The following is a 15,634-nucleotide window of genomic DNA, read 5'->3' as shown; positions in this document are numbered from 1 at the left end:
CTCTCTCTCTTTCTCTCTCTCTCTCTTGTGCACTATTTCACTATCTCCCAGCATTCTGACTTTCTCTATCTGTCCCTCTCTCATTCACTCACTCACTCACTCACTCACTCTCTCTCTAACACACAAAACCCTCCCCCATCTCCTCTATGTATGTATGTATGTATGTATGTATGTATGTATGTATGTATGTATGTAGGTCTCGCTCTTTCTCTCGCTCTCTTTTGTGTCTGTCTGACTCTTCCCCCCCTCTCTCTCTTTCTCTCTCTCTCCCCACCATACCCGTGCTCGTGGGTTTCACCGAAGTGGTAAACGTCTGAGACCTGCATCACTTCGGGCTTTCCTCCCACATTAAGCTGACACGCCGCGATATAACTGGAATATTGTTAAAAGCGGCGTTAAACCCAACTCACTCACTCACTCACTCTCTCTCTCCCCCTTCATCATTTATTGCAAAGGTACTAACTGGTTAAAAATCAAAGATATCCGCCTAATTTGTGTACAGAATACTCACAGCTCTGTACACTCGTATTTTCCAGATAGAGAATCTGTACACTGACAGTTGTAGTCACACCCGTCCCTCCACGTCTGTCCTTGATTGTACTGGCTTCCCTTGTACTCGCAGTGTCCTAGCAACAGGGGAGATCACTGTAAATTGCACTATTTTTTCTTATCATTAAACTAACATACATAAACCTAGGAACGAACTACGCAGATTTAATACGTTTCTATCGCGTGAGTTTACGTGATTTTAATCATCTTTAACGTAACATTACAGTCCCTGTAGAACACAAACTTCATTACTTTCAAGCTTTTCTATCGAATTTTGCACTCGAATGATTATTTATTACAAAAAAGTATCAATTTACTTACTGATGGTCACTGGGCTTGGGATCAAACCGCCAGGGCCGGGGGTAGGGTTAGGCACGTTGATGTGACCTACGATCTTGCCGGGGACAGCGGTCGGGATTGGGTAAGGTGTTGGATTGACTCCTGGGGTGGAACCAGAGCCGGGCTGAGGCGTGTGTCCTTGTGGGGGTGAGACGCCAGGCCCGGGGGTGGGGGTACCGACTGGGGAAGGTGTGCCCGGCTGGACAGTGCAGACAGGCGTTAAGCAACAGGAGTCCTTAGGGTCGGTGACCAGTGTGCAGGATCCAGGGAGATTGTCGTATTTGGGACATCTGGAGAGTTTAAAAAAGATGTTATTGATCTTTTTTATTACAAATCGAGTTAAAACATCACATGATGCAGTTAATTGCGTCCATATTATCTGTCACCGCCTCCGTGGGCTAGATGATAAAGTGGCTCCCCGGAGAGCCGAAGGTGTTTTAATTCCCGGTCGCATCACAAAAAAAAGACGTTAAAAGATGGTACTTGTTGTTGTCCTGCCTGGCGCTCGGCATTAACGGGTCTTAAACAAGGACTAGTCGGCTCAAAGTCAGTATACTGCATCTTCGCGAGGCAAGGGAGTTAACTGACTGTCCAGTTTCCACCTCTGCCGAACTAGGCTGGAATTTCGGAGTTATGTTTTGGCTAAAACTAACGAGTCTATACATAGTCCAATCAAAATCGCATAACGAAATAGACATCCGGTTCGTAAACAACATGGCGTGCAGATTTCAGTCGACGGCAGGATTTGCAAAACATGTATACTGTCAACTGGACGTCAACAGATATATTCCAAATATTTACGATGTATGTAATCAAGGTGTTCAAGGTATTCAGTTTTATTACAAAATAGATCTTGATTATCGATTAGATCATCTTGACTGGGCATGGCCATTTTGTATAAAGCGAATGCCAGCGATATGTAAGGTGGAATATAATTGGTCAGTAGGAAGGTCATAGAAGGGACATAACTCATAGTAGCTATTTGTGGTGCTATGATCGAGCCTAGGAATTCTCGCCATCAAGGGTGGAAACTGGACTTTTATAGTCAGTTTACTCTCTTGCCTCGTGAAGATGGTATACTGCGTCTGAGAGAGTATCCATATTTAACTGTGGCTTGGTATCTCAGCGGACTAGTACTATAAAACCAGCATTAGTCCGGACAAGTACAAACAACCAAACACACATGCATGCGCGTCGCTATATAAGTGTAATAAGCGACGTTAAATCAGATTTCATCCCCTCATATTATCTGTGCCAACCAAATGAAATGGTTGGTCACTCAGATCAAACTTTTATGTATAAATTAGGACTTTTCTTTTAATGATTCAATTTGCATTTAGAGCTTTGTCAAAACAGTTACCTATCAGAACAGGTGTAGATACCCTTGGCGGAGTTGTCACAGCGACATTTGAAGTCACAACCATCCGTCCAGACTTGACCTTGGACATACTGCACTCGCTTGTAATCACATGTACCTGGACAAGGGGAGATAACTCGCTGAGTTAGTAAGACATACCGTATTGACTTGCCTTCATCATTCAGGCGTGCAAAAAATATAGAAATTATTTGACAAGTTTCATTTACTTTTTATTTGTGTTTAGATATTTCAAACAAAGAGAATCAATTAATTTATCCATTTGTTGAATTCCAACAATGAAGATGTGATCAAATCTTTAGCAATGTATTTAAGACATGTAGTTTGACAAAGTTGAACATATTGTCATGTACTTGTTAAAATGAACTGTACTAAGGGTCATATGGCATTACATACTGAATAAACTCTTTGTCTTTCTGAAAACAGTCATATGCTTTTGATACAGTGTTAAGTATATATTGACTTTATAGCGTTGTTATTGTTATCTTTTCATGACTAATACAAATATAAAGTTTATAGCATGTACTCAGTGAAGAAAGGAGGTTAATTATGATTATAAGTGTAACACAAGACATTATTTACCTGTCAAGTACCTTTAGAAGTTTTATTTATTTGTTTATTTACATTTGTCATTAAAGTGTAGTAAAACTTACAAGCTTAGTAAATTCATTATTGCAGTTATGAGAAGAAGATGAGTAAATATCTCTTATTAAATTAGAATAAATCAACAACTTAAACCAGTAGTTCTTTGAAAGATGGATAGTAATCTCTACTAACTGATTAGTAAATTGAACTAATCTACGATATGTCGCCTATTAGTATAATTAGCCAACATTATCAAGTGGTTGGTAAAGTCTACTAACATTTTGGTACATGACTGGAAAGTAAAATCCACTTACTAAGTTAGTAATATTTACTAACTAACTATGTTTATCACATCAATAACATTTTTTTCACTGCTGATAACGTCCTCCAGATCTGCGGCAATGAGGATCGACAACCACTTGACATAAAGTAGATAGTATTTAAGCGAAGGAATATTCTGATAGTAATTAGTTTTTCCTGATATTTGTATTGCGTTTCTGCCCAGTCTTCAAGCATACCCGAAAGGGTATGGGTTTAACAAATAATTCACGTTGGATGTCCTCCGTTCTGGGGGCGATACATTTGTTTAGTAAGATATTCAGTTCAATTTACATTACATGTAATTTAGATAATACCGATCACCCAGAACAACTCATAATATTATACTGTATACATGTCGATCGGTGTTTTGATCTGTAGGGGCGGTGGGGTAGCCTAGTGCATAAAGCGTTCGCTCGTCACGCCGAAGGCCCGGGTTCGATTCCCGACATGGGTACATTGTGAGAAGCTCGTTTCTTGTGTACCCCGCCGTGATATTGCTGGAATATTTCTAAAAGCGGCGTAAAACCATACTCACGTTTGATCTATTTGTTATTTTCAGAATACTTATTATTAAACATGCAACTTGTTTTGAATATATCATGCATTTTTCTGAAGGTGAAATTGTGTATATGTATGTTAAATTTGTCCTGTAAATATAATTAAACTGTCGTTATCTGAGCAGTTTGTTCGTAATGAACCGTAGCCAATGGCGAACTCAAGAAGTTCCATAACTCGCCACCGGTGACCCCTGTGTTACTGGACTATCACGTTCTCTGTACAAACCTGGGGAGGGCGTGGCCAGACTCCCAGGGGAGGGGCTGACGCCAGAAGGAGGGGTCTGGAACCCCGTCACACCGCTACCACTGCTGCCGAAGTTGCACCGTGGCGCCTGGCAGCAGGGGTTGGCGAAGTCGGTGATGAGGTGGCAAGCGGAGGGGAGGTTGGCGTATCGTGGACATCTGTTGAGGGAAGAGCTCAATTATCATGATTTGTTTGTTTGTTTGTTTGTTGTTTAACGCTGAACTCAGCAATATTTCAGCTATATGACGGCGGTCTTTAAACAATGCGATCTTGACCAGACAGTTCAGAGATTGACATCATGAGCATCCATCTACATTAATTGGGATTCTATGACATGCAAGAACATACAATCCTATTACAGCTAAGGGACGCAACTCTCTGTAATTACAACTGGGATCCTCCTTCCCCCGGAAATAATATAGAGAAAAGTAGCGCTAATGACAGATGATGATGCTGATTTAATGGTGTTGCTTACGTTGCTACTGATGTTGATGGCAGCAATCATATTGATAGAAATATACAGCACTAGCTACTGCAGTGACGGTGTACTCACTTCTCTGTACAGCGGTAGTTGCCTGTGTCGGCGTTCTCGCACACGCAGTTGTAGTCGCAGCCGTCCTCCCATCGAGCTCCCTTCTTGTACTGCGTACCCTTGTACTCACAGTAACCTGCAGAGACGAGGCAACGTTAGATGTGTGAGCGATGCGAAATATTGTCTTTTCTTGTCTGACATTACTGCGCCACACTTGAATCTATCAACTTTATCAGGTTACGCTACTAGGTAAACCTGATATTTGACAATGAAATAAAGATATCCTCAACATCTATCTGCATTACGATTATGTATTATGTACTGTTTTCTTTACACAAACATGTCTTTATAATGCAAACAATGATATCTGTATTACGTCAACAAAGATGTCACGATTACGACATCAATGACGTCTGTATTACGTCAACAACGATTACTTTATTACGTAAGTACTGGTAACGTTTGTGTAACATGTGTGTAAATCGTCAAAAATGAGATCTGTATTTCGTCAATAATTATGTCTTTATAACGTCATTAACAATTTCTAATAACGTCAGCAATGGTTCCGTATTACGTCAAAATGTATGTGTGTACAACGTCAGAAATGAGATCTGTATAACGTCAATAATGACATTATTTCATTTATCAGGCACATTCTGCAGGTTTCTAATGTGCTTTAATAAACCTTTGGATATTAAACCACCAGGGTAACAAATGAACTACCATACCTATAGCGGTACCCCCAGAGGTCTGGGTACCGGTCCCTGTAACTGACCCTGCGGGGACAGTAGGAAGGGCGGGGACAAGCCCAGTACCGGCGGTGGGGGTCCCGGCAACGGAGGGGGCACACTGCGGCATCCTACAGCACGTAGGGTCCCGGGGGTCAGGCACCTCCTTGCATCCTGGGGCTACATCCTTGTACTCTGGGCATCTGGAAAGGAATAACAATAAGAACGTGGGTTCAAAGCTTAAGGGTTGTTGTGCAATTGGTGTTTTACGAAATGTATACCACCAAAATATTCTTAGAGGAAAATTTGAATAATTTTCCTTGTTTGGGAATGAGACGAAAGTTACTTTGGAGCTGTAGCTGTTAGTAGTTGTAGTACTAGTGTTCTCATTCTATCTGCATAATGGTAAGTTTCACACCTGCTTTCAGTGAGATCCCACTGTTCCATTGAGAACAGATTTTACTGTTACAATATTTTGTAATTGACAACTGGGATATGAATCAGGACCAGTTACGAGAAGTACTGTTAGTGGACTGTAACAGTATGAGGCACTAGAGAGGGGCTGGTTTTGTCCGCTGTGAGAGACGGTTCTGCTTTACTCACATGGTTAGTCAGGAGTATTTGTTTTTCAGCGTTATTTACCTGGTGATATATGTACTAGTATATCACTTGTTCTGCTTTACAAACCTACTCAGACACGTGTATTTGTTGTTCTGTTTTACTAACTCACTGAGACACGTGTATTTGTTGTTCTGCATTACTCACCTACTGAGACAAGTGTATTTGTTGTTCTGCAATACTCACCTACTGAGACACGTGTATTTGATGTTCTGCATTACTCGCCCACTGAGACGTGTATTTGTTGTTCTGCAATACTCACCTACTGAGACACGTGTATTTGTTGTTCTGCATTACTCACCTACTGAGACACGTGCATTTGTTGTTCTGCATTACTCACCTACTGAGACACGTGTATTTGTTGTTCTGCATTACTCGCCCACTGAGACGTGTATTTGTTGTTCTGCAATACTCACCTACTGAGACACGTGTATTTGTTGTTCTGCATTACTCAACTACTGAGACACGTGTATTTGTTGTTCTGCATTACTCGCCCACTGAGACGTGCATTTGTTGTTCTGCATTACTCACCGACTGAGAAACGTGTATTTGTTGTTTTGCATTACTCACCTACTGAGACAAGCGTATATGTTGTTCTGCATTACTCACCTACTGAGACAAGTGTATTTGTTGTTCTGCATTACTCACCTACTGACACACGTGTATTTGTTGTTCTGTATTACTCGCCTTATGAGACACGTGTATTTGTTGTTCTGCATTACTCACCTACTGAGACATGTGTATTTGTTGTTCTGCATTACTCGCCTTATGAGACACGTGTATTTGTTGTTCTGCATTACTCACCTACTGAGACAAGTATATTTGTTGTTCTGCAATACTCACCTACTGAGACACGTGCATTTGTTGTTCTGCATTACTTACCTACTGAGACACGTGTATTTGTTGTTCTGCATTACTCGCCCACTGAGACGTGTATTTGTTGTTCTGCATTACTCACCGACTGAGAAACGTGTATTTGTTGTTTGCATTACTCACCTACTGAGACAAGCGTATTTGTTGTTCTGCATTACTCACCTACTGAGACAAGTGTATTTGTTGTTCTGCATTACTCACCTACTAACACACGTGTATTTGTTGTTCTGCATTACTCGCCTTATGAGACACGTGTATTTGTTGTTCTGCATTACTCACCTACTGAGACAAGTATATTTGTTGTTCTGCAATACTCACCTACTGAGACAAGTGTATTTGTTGGTCTGCATTACTCGCCTACTCAGACACGTGTATTTGTTGTTCTGCATTACTCGCCTACTGAGACACGTGTATTTGATGTTCTGCATTACTCGCCCACTGAGACACGTGTATTTGTTGTTCTGCATTACTCACCTGCTGAGACGAGTGTGTTAGTTGTTTTGCACTACTCGCCTAATGAGACCAGTGTATTTGTTACTTTGCATAACTCACCTACTGAGACAAGTGTATTTGTTGTTTTGCATTACTCACCCACTGAGGCACATGTATTTGTTGTTCTGCATTACTCGCCCACTGAGACAAGTATATTTGTTGTTCTGCATTACTTACCTACTGAGACACGTGTTTTTGTTGTTTTGCATTACTCACCTACTGATACACGTCTATTTGTTGTTTTGCATTACTTACCTACTGAGACAAGTGTATTTGATGTTTTGCATTACTCAACTACTGAGAAACGTGTATTTGTTGTTTTGCATTACTCACCTACTGAGACATTTGTATTTGTTGTTCTGCATTACTCGCCCACTGAGACACGTGTATTTGTTGTTCTGCATTACTCACCTACTGAGACACGTGTATTTGTTGTTCTGTATTACTCGCCCACTGAGACACGTGTATTTGTTGATCTGCATTACTCACCTACTGAGACACGTGTATTTGTTGTTTTGCATTACTCACCTACTGAGACACGTGTATTTGTTGTTCTGCATTACTCACCTACTGACACACGTGTATTTGTTGTTCTGGGAGTCATCACAACTGCATTTGTAGCTGCAGCCATCATACCACTGCTGGCCCTGATTGTAGTGTTTACCCTTGTAGACGCAGAACGCTAGAAAGAGATCATCCTCGTGAGTCAGGGCAATTATATCCATGTCCCCACAGTTTGTCTGATCAATCACTACGCCTTTAGAAAGCTACAACATGCGCTCTACGCTGTGCTAGTATAGCGCTGTTCTAATCTTCAATATTATAACCTTTCAAACATATATACACTACAATTGTTTCATTGACCTCGAGCTCTTACCTCCAAATTCGTATATCTTTTTCATCAATATATAATACATATAAGAGATAATATAAACCTGTATGTTTTCGGAAAACAAGATGTCTGTCCCCGTTTTGTTTTCGATCTGGAATCTGTATCAACAAGTCCAGAAATAGACGACTGCATTGCATTCGACCGACTCCATGGTGGAGTTGATAAAGTGTTTGCTCTGAGAGCAGAAAGTCGGTGGTTCGATCCCTGATCGCGTCATACAGACGTTGAAAGATGGCTTTAAAGGGGGAAAACACAAACTGGTCGGCTCGGAGTCAGTATACTGTGTCTGGGTGGGGTACCCATGTTAAACTGCGGCATGGTATCTCAGTGGGCCAGTACCATAAAAGAGGCATACGTATGGATTAGTACACGCATCTGATTGACTACTGTCCACAAGTGTTTGAGACCCATGTAGATCCGAGGTAGAATAGGTCTTCAGCAACCCATGCTTGCCATACATTGCGACTATGCTTGTCGTTAGAGGCGACTAACAGGATCAGGTGGTCGGGCTTGCTGACTTGGTTGGTGCATGTCATCGTATCCCAATTGCGCGGATCGATGCTCATGAGGTCGATCACTGGATTGTCAGGTCTAGACTCGATTATTTACAGACCGCCGTCATACAGCGTCAATACTGCTGTGTGCAGCGTGAACAGCACACAAATAAATAAACAAACACTAGTGTTGAAGTTGAACAATATATCTACTTACGCAGTCCTGGGGTAGGGAGGGGCGTGGTCGTTTCCTGGGGTTGCGTGTTTGGGGAGAAAGAGGCGTAACCCGTGAAGCCCTGGTAGGGTCCGGTGAAGTTGCATTGGGGGATCTTACAGCAGGCGTTAGCAGGGTCGGGGACCAGGCGACAGAACGGTTCCGGGAGGTTTGAGTAGTGGATGCACCTGAAACAAAAAGCAGACCCCATCACTCAAGTTCTTGGATTCTTGAAGATGAAGAACAAGAATAAACAACAAAGCAATCAGGTCATCTATACAGCTCATGTCAGTATCACTTATCAACGTGTCGGAGGCACGGGTGGCCCAGTCGTCTAAGGCGCCGCGATTCGCTGTGCAGAGTTGCGTCCCTTTAACACGCCAGAAACCCATGATTGTGGGTTCGAATCCCGGTTCGCCCCGATTATGTTTGTAGGTTTGTCAGCACCATACCCGTGCTCTCGGGTTTCACCGAAGTGGTAAACGCCAAAGACCTGCATCACTTCGGGCTTTCCTCCCACATAAAGCTGACACGCCGCGATATACTGTTAAAAGCGGCGTTAAACCAAACTCACTCACTCACTCCAATAGAAATCTCTGCAGAAAGCAGTGTCGATTGTACAATTCCGACTATATCATGAGCACCCGTTTATGAATCACTATCAAATAGTGAGGTGAGCGTATCCTGCCCCACCGCTGGCACCCGTCACAAACACATGCAAAGGCAAGTCAATTGTTCGGCTGACAAAACACGGGAACATATGGTACAAACCAAAATATAGGGAATTGCATCGGACATCATATTTGTCACTGATGCGTCAAATTTAGAAAAGGCCGCCACATGTCTACCATAAAGCTTTTTGAAAGCTTTACTGAGGCATTCAACTAAACTCACTAACTTAGACCGTTAGATACCTACTTCTCGACACATTTGTAGTGGCCGTATGTGGCGTCGTCGCAGACACAGTTGTAGTCGCAACCGTCCTCCCACGTCTGTCCAGGGAGGTACTGCTTGCCTTTATACATGCAGTAGCCTGTGAAAAAAGACACGTAATTCGTTTTAAAACACATCTGTGACGTCATTCCATTGTTTGAACGCTCCATTATTTTTCAGGAATGGAGAGTTGCTTGTCAACTGTACATTATCTTGAAGCAACATTTAAATTAATTTCCACTTGGAACAGACGGAACTATTTTTTACATATATTTACAAGTGGATAATATCATTTTTTTTCGAATTTTTTTATCGCCAACGGAGTTCGAACCCACATCGTTAGATTTGAAAACGTGTAATTGTCAATATCAGCTACGGCGACACATGAAGGTATGGTGTGAAATTAACTATTAAATATTTTCAGCATTTTCATAATGCTTAAAAGCTCAAAATAATAAGTATATATTTTGTGTTAGAGCAGGTTACCCACAGCAATGTTCATATTTATAGCAGTTGGATAAACAAATAAGGTAATATAAATATCGCTTGTTCGGGGCTCTATATTTCCTATTATACCCGTCAGCATGTATTAACAATGTGCAAGCGATTGATAAATACTAGTTTAGGACCCAACGAAATTATGAAGAGCCGTGTACCATGCATTGTTAATGTCAGCTCGCGACGGAGCTTGGCGCACGTGTCAACAGCGGCAAAGAATGTATTCCTCGTGCACCACACAAGGGCGACTCACGCAGTATAAATACAGATATCAATGAGTTCTGGTTTATTTTTCAAATATTTTCAACTACAGAATATTTTGTCAAAGTGTAAAAGAAGGGATGAGTTTTAAGTAGAGGAATATCCTCGTAACTCCCCATTCCTTAAAAATAATGGGCCTCGGTCCCTGCGGGTCTAAACAGGCTTAGTTATATAGCAGGGAGGGGTGCAATATCGCCGATTACATCACTTTAATTTCAGATCTGATTGCGTCAGCTGCCATGGGGGTTCATCATGGAATCGGCATATGTACGTCATGTTTAAACCATATATACGTCATTGAATACGTCATGTCATGGTAGCATCATAGATACGCCACTGAATCGTCATGCTTCGGAGATATATTAGATAGCTACGCGATAAATCGTAAAGAACAATAATCGTGGTTTATTTCACGATAAAACAGGATTCTATTATGACATCATTTCTGGAGATTCGAACTTGATGACGTCGTAAATTGGACGACGTTAATGCTTAGAGGAAAGTATCTAGTTAGGTCTTCACTATGGATGTAGCTCTCGGCTGTGCAAATAAACGCAATGGCCGAACGATCGCATCCAAAATAGGGAGAGATATTGCGAACAGTATTGGGAGAAAAGGTACAATCAACGAGAAAATTCTGAGATTATCCGGGAAATACCAAACTTAACCTCCCTGTTCATAAAATGGACTTGTCCGACCTTGCCGAGGTCGGATTGTATTCAGCTAGACATTATTATTTGAATACGTTTAAAGCTGGTGTATTTTATTAAGGTCTTTAAATATGCTGTACATAATGTTGATATTTCATATAGGAAATAAACGACTCGTGGTCGATGTTTACAGTGTAATAAAACACTGCAGGGAGAAACCAGTGTTTATTTTGTACGATAAATAACGACCACCTCATGGCTAATTCTCCCTGTAGTGTTTTATTGTGCGATAAACAACGGCGGCCAAAAGTCGTTATTTTTTAAGTGATGCATACGTCATAGATACGTCTTGATTACATCAAGGCTATACCATAGTTACGTCATGGGTACGTCATCATACATACGTCATTGTTGCGTCATAGATGCGCCATTGTCTCGTCATGCTTTAGAGATATGTAATGAACGGTTTATGGATACGTCATAGATACGTATTGGCTACATCGGGGATACGCCATAGTTACATCATAGGTAAGTCATGAATACGCACTGGATAAATCTTAAAATTACGTCATTATATGTCATGGATAAATGACTACGTCATATGGAGAAGGCATCAGATTTGACACTGGTGCATAGTAACGCTTTAAGATAAGTGGGGAAAAGCCTGATAACTAAGAGCCATCGTTCTATGTGGACCAAATATCTTAAGTTATTGATGCAACAAGACCGTTATTAGACAACGTTTTTTTTCGTTTTTTTTCAAGAAAAAATATATTATAAATAAAGTGACATTTGATTGATTAATCAAGCCAAAACAAACAGACTATTTTTTCTTCATTGGTGGATAATAGAATGGGCGGGCTTGTGTTTCATTGTTGCGGTGAGTGAGTGAGTGAGTGAGTTGTGTTTAACGCCGCTTTTAACAGTATTCCAGTTATATCGCGGCGTGTCAGCTTGATGTGGGAGGAAAGACCCGAAGTGATGCAGATCTGAGACGTTTACCACTTCGGTCAAACCCACGAGCATAAGTATGGTTCTGACAAACCTAGAAACATAATCGGGGCGAACCGGGATTCGAACCCACAATCATAGGTTACTGGCGTGCCTAAGGGACGCAACTCTGCACAGCGAATCGCGGCGCCTCAGACGAATTGGCCACCCGTGCCCCCTGTTGCGCCGAACAGTGTCGCTGATTGGCGTGTGTTAATAAGTAAAGAAGCAGCCTTTGAAGTATATTGATGACGTATTTACTTATAAGAATTGACTTCAAAATATTATTGCGGTTACTACGCGGATTTACACAGTATGTACACCGGTTTTTACGTTTATAGCCCAATAAACGCCAAAAAAATATTGAAGTCAGTTCTTAGCTACATCAACCGGAAAAAAATTACTGAGCGTTGCGCATCTTACCAATTCCACCAAAGACATCGACTCCCCCGGTGGGCGCGGGGACAGTGGGTCCCAACTGGACGATTGTGTAGCCACCCACTCCCTTCCATAGGTCGCCTGTACTTGGAGGCTGGACAGCCCCGTGGCCTTGTACAGCTTGACCAAACGACGGGACAGCAACGTAGCCGGCCACAGCACCCGTACAGTGGGGGATCAGGCAGCAAGAGTCGTTGGGGTCGGCCACGAGGGTGCATGCGGCGGGCATGCTTGGGTAGGTCGGACACCTGGTGTTGGAGCAGGTAGGTATTAAAAGGTTTTGACATGTGTGTGCTCCACGTTTAACGCCGCAGTTACCATCAGTACAGCTACGCTCACTGTTAATAATCGAGTCTGGTGCAGACAAACCAGTGATTGATATTGTGAGCATCGCACCACCGTGGGGCGTAAGATGACGCGTCATCAACCAGGTCAACGAATCTGGCAACCAGATTCGTATAGTCGCCTCTTACGAACAGCATCGGTGGTTGGGAACCTATTTTAACTATTCCAACTGTTTTTTGTGCTCTATGTGCTCCTTGTGTTAGTAAGTGAGTGAGTGAGTTGGGTCTAACGCTGCTTTTAACAGTATTCCAGTTATATCACGGCGTGTCAGCTTAATGTGGGAGGAAAGCCCGAAGTGGTGCAGGTCTTAGACGCTGACCACTTTGGTGAAACCCACGAGCACGAGTATGGTTCTGACAAACCTTGAAACATAATCGGGGCGAACCGGGATTCGAACCCACAATCATAGGTTTCTGGCGTGCCCAAGGGACGCAACTCTGCACAGATGACAATCAAACAAAGGACATAATTATTCGCTTTGTCATTGAGGTTTGTTTGTTGCACTTCTTACACTAAAAAACCTGTTACTTTTTACAAAATAGAAAAGTTAGAAGAATGAGTTTGGATGATAAATAGAATCTCCCATCGAGTTTGTTTATGTCAAATATATGAACATTCGTCAATACAAAAATTAAACTCATCAGCAAACCTCGGAGTTTTATCTTACATCGACACGAGTTGCTATACTGTATTTGATGGTGAGATTCTCTATTTACTTACTCCCTCAACTGAGAAAGGTTTGGGCCGGGATATAGCGTCGTGGTTACAGCGTTCGCTCATCACACCGAAGACCCGGGTTCAATTCCCGACATGGGTAAAATGTGTGAAGCCCATTTCTGGTGTCCCCTGCCGTGATATTGCTGGAATATTGCTTAAAGCAGCGTAAAACCAAACTCACTCACTCGCTGAGAAAAGTTTATAAGAGTAAGCTGTACCTCGGCCTACAGTTGTAGAGGCCTGTTGTGTCGTCGGAACACACGCAGGACTTGCTGCAGCCGTCGTTCCACCGCTGATGGAGGGCGTAGACCCCACCGTTGTACAGACAGCCGTCTACAAACAAACACAAGTTAGAACTCCGCCGTTAGAACAAACAAACACAAGTTAGAACTGGGTTTCAATACCACGTGGTCACTAGCCTCACGAAGTGATTTTTGGAAGATGTGAGTCTCCTTGGGTAGTGTTCTTACTTCAGTGGTTTAACGTAGTACTTGAAAGTACATTTTCCATGTTTTCGGTTGTTTTTATACATGATTTATCACATATTTGAATGACAAATTATGTTAATTTGCAAAAGGTTACAACAGTAAGTGAAATATCAAAATATTGAAAAACCGACTCCATGTCCCTTACATCTTCCCGAGGCAAGTGAGTTAACTGACTATAGAAGTCCTGTTTCCACCCTTGCCGAACTAGGCTGGTATTATAGAGTTACATTTTGGCTGGACTAACGAGTCTCTGCATAGTCCAATCAAAATCGCGCACCGAAATCGAAATCCGGTTCGTAAAGTGTCATGCAGATTTCGGTCGACTGCAGGATTTGCAAAGCATGTGCACCGCTGACTCGTTGTCAACAGATATTTTCTAAATCTTTTCCTGTTTTTAATCAAGATGCGCACGTGATTTGATGCACTTCGCGATGTAAGACTCGTTTTATCACAATATAGATCTTGATTATCGATCAGATCGTCTTGACTGGGCGCCACCGTTTTGTTTAAAGCAAATGCAAGTGATACGAGAGGTTGAATCTGATTGGTCAATAGGAGAGGCATAGAAAGGACATAACTCGTAATAGCCACTGTTGGCGCTACGATCGAGCCTAGGAATTCCAGCCTAGTTCAGCAAGGGTGGAAACTGGACTTTAAAGTCAGTTCACTCCCTTGCCTCGGGAAGATGTGTCCCTTATGGGCCACCGTACAAGGCAGTTACATGTATATATAATTACATTGCCATCAGACAATAATATATTTTTACTGTTGGGCAAAGACAGAGGACAGAGGAAACAGAAAACCCATTGGGATCCCGAGTGAGAACAGGTCCTTGTATCGTTAAATGATCAAATCAGGGACGTCAGGGACACCGCGAGTAACCATATCCTCCCACTCCCGGCACCCGACAGTAACTGCGAGTTATGCAGTAGAGACTTTATACAATGCGTACTGAGTTTTGGCGCCTGGTATCCAGTTCCGCCGGTTCCTGGTTGAGCTTTTGCTCCAGAGGGAAGGGTTGGCGCGACGTAACCACCAGAGCCACTTCCGGTTCCGGTTCCGGTTCCGGTTCCAGTTCCGGTTCCGGTCCAGATCATGCCGCCATTACCGATATTGTTGAGGTTGGTGGAGGAGGAGACGAAGGTCCCTGCACTGCACTGGACACTCGGACAGCACTGACCAGCCTGTTTAGAAACAGTGCAGCCAGACGGCAGGTTGTTGTAGGTGGGGCACCTGTAGCATGGATGAAGGTATAGTATCTAGGCAACGGATAAAAATGGTATGGGGACATGTACAGACAAAAATGCAAAAAAAAGGATGTACCGTATTCGACGTAACAAGCGCCCCGCTCTAATAAGCGCCCACGGCGATATTTGTTAATATATTAGCTAGTGAACAATCCTAATTAACACTCCTTCTGATTGATCAATATACATAAGACTTATTTATTCGTGTATAATACGCACTCCTGTGCTATATGCACCCTTAATTATGGGCAATT

At 42.4% G+C, this 15,634-nt stretch overlaps 1 protein-coding gene across 1 annotated transcript in view; it reads right to left on the bottom strand.

The window, feature by feature from the left end:
* The window catches only part of LOC139454077 (uncharacterized), a 95,909-nt gene that overhangs the window by 60,838 nt on the left and 19,437 nt on the right, over positions 1-15,634 (bottom strand). Inside the window, exons 17-28 of the mRNA XM_071235572.1 lie at positions 15,086-15,366; positions 13,864-13,978; positions 12,569-12,831; positions 9,732-9,846; positions 8,817-9,001; positions 7,781-7,895; positions 5,231-5,433; positions 4,524-4,638; positions 3,953-4,128; positions 2,249-2,363; positions 871-1,178; positions 512-626 (exon numbers count right to left, since the gene is read on the bottom strand). Coding sequence (XP_071091673.1) covers positions 512-626; positions 871-1,178; positions 2,249-2,363; positions 3,953-4,128; positions 4,524-4,638; positions 5,231-5,433; positions 7,781-7,895; positions 8,817-9,001; positions 9,732-9,846; positions 12,569-12,831; positions 13,864-13,978; positions 15,086-15,366 — 2,106 coding nt within the window. The remainder of the gene's footprint in view (positions 1-511; positions 627-870; positions 1,179-2,248; positions 2,364-3,952; positions 4,129-4,523; positions 4,639-5,230; positions 5,434-7,780; positions 7,896-8,816; positions 9,002-9,731; positions 9,847-12,568; positions 12,832-13,863; positions 13,979-15,085; positions 15,367-15,634) is intronic.

The sequence above is a fragment of the Haliotis cracherodii genome, unplaced genomic scaffold (genome assembly GCF_022045235.1).
Source record: "Haliotis cracherodii isolate W230 unplaced genomic scaffold, xgHalCrac1.p SCAF_10, whole genome shotgun sequence".
Lineage (NCBI taxonomy): Eukaryota > Metazoa > Mollusca > Gastropoda > Lepetellida > Haliotidae > Haliotis > Haliotis cracherodii.
This window is presented reverse-complemented; position numbering and strand designations above follow the sequence as displayed.